At 47.1% G+C, this 11,281-nt stretch overlaps 1 protein-coding gene across 2 annotated transcripts in view; it reads left to right on the top strand.

The window, feature by feature from the left end:
• LOC115549040 (poly(rC)-binding protein 4) overlaps positions 1-11,281 on the top strand; it is a 32,106-nt gene that overhangs the window by 18,192 nt on the left and 2,633 nt on the right. For both annotated transcript variants that reach the window (XM_030364026.1, XM_030364034.1), the window contains 7 exons: positions 1,255-1,386; positions 1,937-2,065; positions 3,604-3,678; positions 5,355-5,426; positions 7,152-7,193; positions 7,379-7,454; positions 8,083-8,132. In XM_030364026.1, the coding sequence (XP_030219886.1) occupies positions 1,255-1,386; positions 1,937-2,065; positions 3,604-3,678; positions 5,355-5,426; positions 7,152-7,193; positions 7,379-7,454; positions 8,083-8,132 (576 nt within the window). The remainder of the gene's footprint in view (positions 1-1,254; positions 1,387-1,936; positions 2,066-3,603; positions 3,679-5,354; positions 5,427-7,151; positions 7,194-7,378; positions 7,455-8,082; positions 8,133-11,281) is intronic.

Raw genomic sequence — 11,281 nt, 5'->3', positions numbered from 1 at the left:
GTTGAGGCGGTTTGAAAATTCAGCGTAAAATAGGCCAATAATGCGCAGGGGTTGTGTTCTGGTAGCAATTAAAAAGACCTGTACCATGCCCATGTACACAGGTCTTATCACACGCTCAACACAACAGACACTGAAGATTTAGAGAAAGACCTTCCTTTCTGTTATGGGTGCTTGCATCACCTCAGGGTCCAATTTCCCCATAGATTTGCTTTGCTTTTTTGTGTCTCTTTGTCTTGTGACAACGGCACGGGAAAGCATACGGGATAAGATCCACGCTTGCTTAGAAGAGCCGCGTATTTTGAGATCAAATCTTGCCCGAGTGTGCCCAGAGCACTGCGATGCTCTGCGAGATACAATAAGACAAGGCATACGAGACGCCTAATCAGGCCCTCCACTAAATATAGACACTCAACAGAGAGCTGCATCAGAGGCTGCATCATAGACACGCTGCTTAGCATTCAAATGCCGAAACTTACTGGAGAGATATGTTTTCACCTACATGTCAAATTAAATCCCTACTGGGGGGTAAGGGAAAAAAAACATGCACCGCACTCTTTGTCTGGGGTCTATTCTCTATTTTGGCACGCTGTTCTCAATGATCTCAGTCACATTGCTTTTAAAAAGCGTGTGCCTAGCTTTTGGTCCTGTGCTCATATTCAGGCCACGGAGGTGCTCTCTCTGCCCTGACGGGCGGAGAGAAAGTGAGATGAATTTGCACTTCAAAGGATGTGTCACGCACCGTGTTGATTCATTAAGAGTTCAGACTCCGCCCATGGCGCAGGCTAGAGGGCTCCGCACCACCTGCAAAGTCAGAATCCAACACACACGCGGTCGGTTGAGAACCTGGTGACCTCATTCACAGCCGCGTGCCCGCCTGTGTCCCCTTGTATCCAGAGGACTGTTCAATGGAAACCGCTCACAATGGCCAGGTTTTCAGATCTTTTTCGGGGATTGCAATATATTATGCAATAAAAGGAATAGTGACTATTTGTAAATTAACTGGACCACAGATCAAGCAGAAAAGGTTTATTGTTTGAATGTCTTATTTAAAAACATTGATAACAACGTATCGAACGGATTTTAAAAAATTCATAAGGTCCCTGGATGTCGATGCTCGTTCAACGACCAAAAAAAATCTCAATCGTTAACACGATATTCTTCTTCATCTCCACGCTGGGCCTATATTAGTCTCTCTATGTAAGTGACCAACGCCGCCGCAATATTTACCAGCTCTGCCTCTCTGTCTGCTCCCAGGATCTGACCACACTGGTGGCCAATGGGACGATCAGCTCAAAGCCCCCGGTGACCCTTCGGCTCGTCATCCCCGCCAGCCAATGTGGCTCCCTCATTGGGAAGGGGGGGGGCAAGATTAAGGAGATCAGAGAGGTACAAACTCACACACACACACACACACACACACACACACACACACACACACACACACACACACACACACACACACACACACACACACACACTGACAAACTTTCTCGACAAACACTTCCGTTTACACATACCTGCACGTGAACACACACCTGCACAGACACACGCACAAAACCTTACACACTTAGTACTATAATGTCTTCAATGTCAGTCTGGGTTAACACATCAAATGCATATCTGAACTGTTGCTAAAAAAAGAGACCAGGAAACTATTGGAAAATCATTAAAATACTAATATAAAAAAGTTATACCTCAACCCATTGGCCAGCTGTCTGTCCAATTTTCTGTTTCTTTTTGTTATTGTTTTTGTACAAAGCCTCTAATGCCTCTGTTTTGAATTCAGAACAGGCTCCACAGACAGTGGACTGTCTGAAGTTATCTGTGGATCAGAGTAATCCTTTAAAACATACGCCGCACCTACAATAACAACATCCTCTTCCTCCTCCTCCTCTTCCTCCTCCACTTCCTCCTCCTCCTCCTCCTCTTCCTCCAGAGCACCGGAGCACAGATCCAGGTGGCAGGGGATCTGCTGCCCAACTCTACCGAACGAGGGGTGACGATATCTGGGACTCAGGACTCAGTAATCCAGTGTGTCAAGCTCATCTGTGCCATAATCCTGGAGGTAGGCCATCTAATATATCTGTCTGACTGTTCTTCTACCTCAGTACCTAACATGTCCTTTGTTGGACAACAACTTTTCCATGTGAGAGTTAATAGATTTTCTTCTTTCTTCTTTTCCTTCCTCTTAATTTCTTTGTTAGTTTTTTGGTTTTCTTTGTTGTGAAAATTGTGATGAGAACACACATTTGGAAAATAGGGAGACCCTTAAAGAGTATTAAAAAGGCTAATATAAAACAAGAGTGTAAATACTACTAATTTGTTTTGTTAGAAGTGCCTCTTTAAACAGTATTCATATTAGCACTGTTTTTAATCCACCGCTGGAGGTATTCAAGTAAAGAGAATACAATTCTATGGGCATTGTGTAGGATTAAGGACTGGGCACTGCTGGATAGAGATAGGGGTTATTGTCACCTTCCCTCTTAAACATGTCTAATCCTTGTGACATTCCACTCACAAACAACAAAGTGCACTGATGTGAATGGCTGAGCATGTGTATGATTTACATAAGGAACCATACAACCTGATAACCAAAAGTGTTACACGAAAGCACCAAACTGACCTTTGAGTAAAGAGTGTCTGTGTGGGTAAGAGAAGAGCTAGCGAAGATAAACCTTCAGCCAAGTTTCTCCCGGTGTGTGAACAGCAGCACACAAGAGCTTTTTGTTTTTGCCACTGCAGCTGGACCTGACTGACTAATTGCTAGTTTGATCCAGTTTTCCAGGCCTGCGTCTTCAAAGGCTTGCATGTTTCATTAGGATTCCTCACCAGCGGGTCCTTGCTTTTGGTTCCAAGATATAAATTATGCAAAGCAACACACACACACTTTTGCATGCGTGCACACGCGCAGACACGCGCAGACGCACAGACACACACACACACACACACTCACACACTCACGCGCGCGCACACACACACAGACACACACATACACACACACACACACACACACACACACACACACACACACACGCGCGCGTGCACACACACACACGCGCGCGCGCGCGTGCACACACACACACACACACACACACACACACACACACACACACACACACACACACACATGCACAAACACACACACAGACGCACGTATACACTCACACCCACACTCACACACGCGGACATGCACCCGCACACGCACAAACTCAGCTGTGTTTACTTTCATAGAAATAATGCTCCACACTTTTGGAAAGCACACACACACGCACACGAGCACAAAAAGTGCAACGCCAAGGCATTGGACTGAGGAAACTCATATGCATATTATACCATGTTAATTCTTGCAAATCAATGCATAAAATGTTGTTTTAGTTTCTCATATATGGATCGAGTGTCACTGCATTGACAGAAGCTTGAGTGAAAATTAACAGTTGATAAAGAGCTTTACAGAGAGCTCTTGACCGCATCAGTCAATTCCAAGGAGGATTATGGAGAGAAAATAAACGTTCTTCAAGTGAATAGTTTTATTCCTTGTGTATTGTTTTGATAAACAGGTATCTCACCACCCAAGTCCCTCTGTCTTGTGTTTCTCCTCCTCAGTCTCCTCCGAAGGGAGCCACCATCCCCTACCGACCGGGCCCATCCCCCGCTGCCCTCCTCATCTCCGGCAATCAGGTGAGAGAGAGAGAGAGAGAGAGAGAGAGAGAGAGAGAGAGAGAGAGAGAGAGAGAGAGAGAGAGAGAGAGAGAGAGAGAGAGAGAGAGAGAGAGAGAGAGAGAGAGAGAGAGAGAGAGAGAGAGAGAGAGAGAGAGAGAGAGAGAGAGAGAGAGAGAGAGAGAGAGAGAGAGAGAGAGAGAGAATCCTTTTCATTACGACCTCAATTGTTATCCCCTTAGATTAGGGGGCAGCCAACCCCTTGTGTAACAAGATTAGTTTGGATAACTATTAGGTGGACATTATTAGGATGTAGTTTACTGCTGCCTCAAGGCCCGTTGTACATGTGGACTGCTCTAGCCTTCGCAAGACCATCAAGATATTCAAGCGGGCGTTTCGCAAATGAATATCAGTCTGGCCTTGGCTGGGAAGCCATTGATTTCCAAACATGGGTTCAGCCTTAAATCGTTCAAAAAGCTCAAGCCTATCAGATTCAATAATCTAGTGATGCTTTTGCTCTCTTTGCCCTTGCAGAATCCCTTGGAAATAAAGAAAAACATATTCTCCTCTGAGAAATTCTTTCGTTGCAGCTTTCTGTAAATATTCCACCGTCCAAAACTGTTTTGATTGCTCTGTAGATTTCTACACTTTTTTCGGAGGACACAATTGTTATTTTTTTATTCTGCAGACTTGTTCGTCCTCAACCGAAACTCCCTCCCCCGAGCACTGATCGTACCTATCATTTTAACATTTGGGAAGTGGCTTGTGGCCCGACTGATCTTGTGAGACTGGGGTGGCCTCAGGGGGGGGGGGGGCAGGACAACCATGTGTGGAGGATTAGATAGAGGAGGAGAATCTGGGCTAGCGTGAGTCGATGGTGGAGTTTGGTAGGTAGGGCTGAGATGGTCCAGCCGGGCTGGGGGACAGACCTCTCCCTGACTCCCTGCTGCGTCTGCATTCTCTGCATGTCTCTCAGAAGCTCCTGCACCGTTGGCCTTGTCCCCATCGCAGTTAGATGTCTGCTTCAGCCCCCAAGCAGTATTTTATATTTCTCACAATAATCGGAGGATGTTAAAGTCGAAAGGGGCAAGTTTCCGGTCATGAGGATAAAATGGAGGATGAAAGAAAGCGTAAAATGTGGCTCGGTGTTAGGGGATGTTTGTGTACTCTTCTTCAAATGAGGAAAATAGAGCGGAAGGGGGAAGGCGCTGGTGATGACTCATAGCCTGGAGGTCTCCTATCAGGCCGCATCACGTCTGCACTCAGAGCTCCAGAAAGAGGAACTGAGGGAAGACACAGTTTCTTATAGCCGTGTTAGTTCTAGGAGTTATGGGAGATAGCCTTTTTGGTCATCCTATATTTATATAGGGTTAGCAAGTAGGGCTTGATTCATGCCTATGTACAGGCATGCCTATCTAAACTAGTGATATATCTTTATATATATGTGACTATTTATATATAGATGTATCACTTTTTGTACATTTACATACTTGTTAAGTTGAGGACTAACGTTTGTCTCTGTCTCTGTTTGTGTGTGTGTGTGCGTGTGTGTGTGTGTGTGTGTGTGGGTGTGTGTGCATCTGTGTGTCTTGTGCATGCTTGTATGTGCATGCTTGTGTGTGTGTGTGTGTGTTTGTGTGTGTGTGTGTGTGTGTGTGTGTGTGTGTGTGTGTGTGTGTGTGTGTGTGCTTTTGCAGATGTTTGACGCAGCAGAGTTCGCCCCCCACCAGTTGTACTCCGTCACCCAGGGGGGCCTCGACCTCCAGCAGGTGAGTGCTATTGTACTCGGTACTTAAAGCTTAGGACACAGTTGTTCTATAGCAGTATTCTATATTCTACATAGTGTTCTATAGTAGTATTACCATCGCCGCAACCACTACACATGTGTGAGTTTGCGCTTCATTTATTTTTGTATACCGTGTCATGCATCCATCCAGACCTTTTTAGATAGATATTACTAAAGATAGGATGTGAGGAATGATGTGCATATCTATGAATAAAGGGGATTACAGGGCAACAATAAGCGCAGCAAGCAGGGTGAGCGGGGGGGTGTTGTGTGTCCGAAGTGGCCCCTGGTCCCTCGGGTGTGAGTGTGTGTGTGTGTGTGTGTGTGTGTGTGTGTGTGTGTGTGTGTGTGTGTGTGTGTGTGTGTGTGTGTGTGTGTGTGTGTGTGTGTGTGTGTGTGTGTGTGTGTGTGTGTGTGTGTGTGATGCATTAAAGAACAACAGCTGAACGTAAGCCACTGCCATTGTTCCACTCAGCCGCCAGAGACGTCAGCCTCGGCTGAAACACGATGCCGTCATCTCCTCCCCCAAAACACACACACAACACACACACACACACGCACACACACACACACGCACACACACACACACAGACACACCATACACCCTTGGCCCGTTCTCTGTCTCTCTTTATAGCTGAGCCAGCTGAGACAAACACACTTTGTTCAGGACCAAGTCCACTCATAACGGCCTCTTAAGACCTACATTACTTATATCTCACTTACTGGGGAAAGATAGGAGGAGTCTCATGGATGGAATATTCACTGCTGAGTCACAGATGGGAACTACAATCTGTATTACAAAACTAGTTATTACAACACTGTCCATACCACGCACTGTGATATTTATTATTTGTATATCTTGTTGGATGTCTTTTTAAGGAGACCAATCCCTCAGTGTGGTTACTGTGGTTCGACTGAAACTACTGGGGCATGTACAGTGTTGAACATGTTTTTAGTGTTGTTGGGGCGTCTCTGTTCTTTCGAGCAAGGAAGACAGTTGTGTTGCATTAAGTATCCCAGATAAATGGGCTGTATGTGCTCCCTGTGATTTATGATCATGGTATGGAGTGGTTACGCTAGACAGGCCCGTGGCGTCAGGCAGAATGGAGTCGAGCTACTGTCCCTCCTGAACATGACTGCTGAGAGAGAGAGAGAGAGAGAGAGAGAGAGAGAGAGAGAGAGAGAGAGAGAGAGAGAGAGAGAGAGAGAGAGAGAGAGAGAGAGAGAGAGAGAGAGAGAGAGAGAGAGAGAGAGAGAGAGAGAGAGAGAGAGAGAGAGAGAGAGAGCATCACCCTCACTAATGACAGGAAGGAGGAGGAGGAAGAGGAGGAGGTGATGCCTGGACAATGAGAGGAAGATTAGATAAAACTTTTGGATTTGGATGGATGGATGGATAGACAGACAGAGAGGCAGGCAGGCAGACACACAGCTTTCATCGATATAGATAAATATACGGTGTAGAATTCAGGACACAATGGGGGCCCACACCCAGTTGTTACGGCTATTTTTCTTTTTGGAGTTCTTACAGGAATATAATGGAGTCAGAAGTTTCAAATGCCTATATCAGAGTGTCTCTTTCTTGTTCTTGCCTCTATTGTTTATTTTTTGTGTCGGAGCAAATCCTTCCTAGTCATAGACAAATGATTCCCTCTTTTGTGTGTGTTATCAAAGTGGTAATGTACCTAACCCAAGGTTCTCTGTTCCACAGGCCTACACTGTGCAGAACCAATACGGCATTCCACATTCAGAGGTATTAACCGAGGAATTTGCATCAATATGACTAATGTCCTCTAATACATCAACAGCAGTATTGGGTGTTTTTCTCCTCTGTTCGTATGTGTGTGTGTGTTGTGTGTGTGTGGGGGCGCGGTTCATCTGGATGATTCTGCGTGCAGCTGCATGCGAGTCATACAGTCCCCCTCTCTCGCTCCACAGTTGGCGAAGCTGCATCAGCTGTCGCTGCAGCAGAGCCTCAGCCCTCTCGGCCAGCCTGCTCCCACTGTTATACCAGGTATGTGCCCACGGCCTCCTAGCAGACAGGCTGGTATGTTACAGTAGACACAGCGGCGAGCCGCCGCCGCGCTATCAAACATTCCCCCCCCCCCCCCCCCTCGCCTATGGTTCATTATTATAGCATGGCCAACCAACCGGCCGACTCAGGCTGCGACCGGTTCTGTGATATTTCTGAAATGTAGAGTATGAATCATTCCCTTTTTGGTTGGTTTTCAGTTATTCTTTTCATGGGGGGTTATTTTTTGCGGAGTTCACTTCTGCACATCTTTTGGATTGACTGATCATACGTGTCCGCTGCTATATACCTTTTATATTATAAATATACTCTGTATAATCCAGGGTTTATATAGGGCATGTATATGGGGATGCTTCTTCTCCATGCAAGAAAGTTAGAAACGTGCACGATGTATAATACCAAAATGTAAATGAGCAGCTTTGCAAAATCTTGCAAGCTGTTACTTTGAAAGGATTTGTTAAAGAGGCTGTGATTGGCCACATGCCTGACTTCATGACATAATTAACTGGATTTGTGGCACGGCGTGAATGTCGCAATGTGTAAATTATTAGGGTTCAATTATGCATTTTCTTCCTCATTTCTCTCACTCTCTCACTCTATCTTTTCGCAGGCATGGATTCAAACACCCAGGCTGCTCAGGAGCTTCTTATTCCCAACGACGTAAGCGCTGTGTGACTCCAAAATCCTCCTTTCTGCTGTTTGTGTGTCTTCTTTCCTCCGGTAAACAAGCGGGGGTGCGCTTGTCATACGTCACGGTATGCAGCAGGTGACTGAGCTCCAGAACTTCTAAAGAAAAAGCATCTCTCTCTCCGGAGAGACACGACACCAGACACAGACCCTGTCGTCGGTCCTCATTGGTCTACCAAATAATTCTAACCTCGGACTAAAAGCTCAGGGTTAAAGGGGACGGTTCCGCGGCGATATGGATCCCTCCGCAGCATCATTGTCTCGGTGCGGCGGTTTCTCCCGCGAGGACCCTGCTAAATCCTCTCATGGTCCATGACCTACTTAGACTCAGCGCTCTGCTGTCAGAGCAGCCCCTACTAAACTAACCTGTCAAGGAGCTCCCTCTTCCTCCTCTCCTCCTTCTCCTCCTCCTCCTCCTCCTCCTCCTCCTCCTCCCTGTGTGTGGGATCCTGGTCCCCTTGCATACGCCACCTTTCCATCATTATCCCACTACATCTTTTGTTTTTTCTCCTTTTCTTTTCTTTCGTGTTTTTCTGAATTCCAAACGTTGTTCTGGAAAAGTGCAACGTCTGAAGAGGGATTCGTACACGCTGTAACTTCGAGTCACGGAGGTTATTTCAACGTGTATTGTTCTTATAATAAGATGCTACTAATAATAATGATATGTTTGTGTGTCCGTGCTGGGGTTGCCCCCCTCAACACCACCCAGAGGATTGGCCGTGTGCAGGGCTTTGTGTGACAGAGACAGCTGGGAGCTCCACTCATTGTTTAGGAGGGAGGACTTGTAGCCATGACTGATTGTTAGTTAAAACAGCATAAGCCCCACCGGGAAGCTGGCATGCACAGGACCACGCAAACCACCATACAAACAAGCCCTGTTCTCTAGGGGGCTGACAGAAGTATATGGTGTACACACACAGACTCAGAGACGCACACACACACACACAAACACACACACACACACACACACACACACACACACACACACACACATGCACACACAGCTATATGTAAATATACACACACAGATTCACAAACACACACACATAAGCATGCAAACGAAGCACATACACACACATCCAGACTCATATTCAACCCATATTCAGACCCCCACTCAGACACATGCACAGACAGACACACTCGAAGCAAATACACATGAACCCATATGTAGACCCACATGTGCACACGGGCCGGCCGCAATCCCCCTAGTCAGCAGGATACTGTACTCCACTCGTGGCGTGGGTATCGCAGGAAGAAAAATGGTGACATTCGCGCCACACCATCCTTCTTCCTGTGTCCTTTTCAAACGACTGCCTCAGCAATAACTATCATAAAATATAGGCCACTCCTGGGTTTAAGACCCGGGCCCAGCCCCGCAGCCCTAATGCCAGGGGAATGTGTGTGCTTATAGACGCATCATAATTCCGAGGGGCGCTACTTTCATGTGTCCATGTTATTCATCCACCTCTGTCGGAAACTAAAACAAGAGGAAAAAACAGCTGCCCACCGTGTGTGTATTTGGCCTCATAATTATTCTGGAGGTAAAGGGCATTGTTTGTCCAGGGGTGTGTGTCTGTGTGTGTGTGTGTGTGTGTGTGTGTGTCAGGGCATGCCGCGGTCAGTGGGTGTGCTGCTGACAGCTGACTATCCACGGACAGTCTTGACTCTAAAAGGCCAGCGTCCAGAGGAGATCTCTCCCCCCCCCCCTCCCCCCTCCCCCCGCCTCTCCGCCCCTGATCGGAGGTCCTATTGTCTGTAGGGGTTGATCTTTAGGCTCGGGCCAAGGTCTGTTCCTACACACACCCCGCCCACCAACCCATTCCCCCACACACAATCCCTCCCCCCCCTTGAATAATCTACGGTGCCACTAATAGCCTGGGCGGGCCGACCAGGTCGGCCTGTTGAGAATTAGACGTCGAGTAACAGGCGGCGCGCATGAGAGGAGAGGCACGCGCAATGGGAATGCACTGGGACGAGGACAGCAGCAGAGAGAGCGGGTGCCTGCGTACGGCACGTGTGTGTGTGTGTGTGTGTGTGTGTGTGTGTGTGTGTGTGTGTGTGTGTGTGTGTGTGTGTGTGTGTGTGTGTGTGTGTGTGTGTGTGTGAGTGTGTGTTTGTGTGTTTCTTTATATTAGCATTGCTAATATAAAGAAACACACACACACACACACACAATCACACACAAGTGGTACTTCATCACAGCCTTGCCCTGCTACTATTTATCTAACAGCATAGCTGCCGTCCCTGCTCCCTGACACCTTCCACTTAGACTGATACCCCAGGCCCTCACACTGGAGTGGTTCAGGGCAGATAATCGTCTGGACCCAGCGTGGGGAAATATCTGTTGGTTCTCAACTGGCTGCCACCCTCGTCGAGAAATAATACCCCCTTCCCCCCCCCCTGAAAATATACAAAATAGTGCTAATAGCTACCATAATAAAAGTGCTGGCAGTTTCTTCCAAAGCGCTCTTAGCCTAAAAACCCAACCCCCCGCCCGCTCCAGACAGTGGTGTTGTGTTCCTTATGCTTTAGAATTATTTCCCCATTACGTCTCCCATTAGTGGTCAAGATGAGATACATCTCGGTAGCGTGTGTTTTGGAAGCAATTTGTTTTGGGGAAGTCGCCACATCTCAAGGAAATCAATAACCTTTTAGCCACTTAGATGAATGAGAGGCAAATGTGCCTTCTCTCTTCTCCTCCTTTTTCTTTTTACCAGGGCACACGCAGTTGCAATTAGGGAGGACTCTGGGGGGGGGAAGAGGACCCCTCAACATGAATGATGGATGAGCGTGCTCCAGCACACAGCATACTGTCGGAGTGCACCCGTACGACATGGGGCTGCTCATGCCCCCATAGAGTATGCAATCAGAACCACCACGCCCCCATCAAGACCCCATTGGAAAGGGATTCCGATGTGGACATTTCTTTGTTTTAGTTTTGTTTTGATGAGACACTTTGATCAGAATAACCGAGGTGGACAGACATGGCTGTTCTTTTTTTCCTGTCATGAAGGCTAGGTTCCCATTTTAGATTGTGTGTTTGTTTGTCTGTCTGTCTGTCCCCCTGTCCACCCATCTGTTTGCCCATCTGTCAAACTCTATAAAAAGTAGGGAATGGAGAT

Source organism: Gadus morhua, chromosome 1 (genome assembly GCF_902167405.1).
Source record: "Gadus morhua chromosome 1, gadMor3.0, whole genome shotgun sequence".
In the NCBI taxonomy this organism is placed as follows: Eukaryota; Metazoa; Chordata; class Actinopteri; order Gadiformes; family Gadidae; genus Gadus; species Gadus morhua.
The sequence above is the reverse complement of the archived record's forward strand: the minus strand, read 5'-3'. Positions and strand labels throughout refer to the sequence as shown.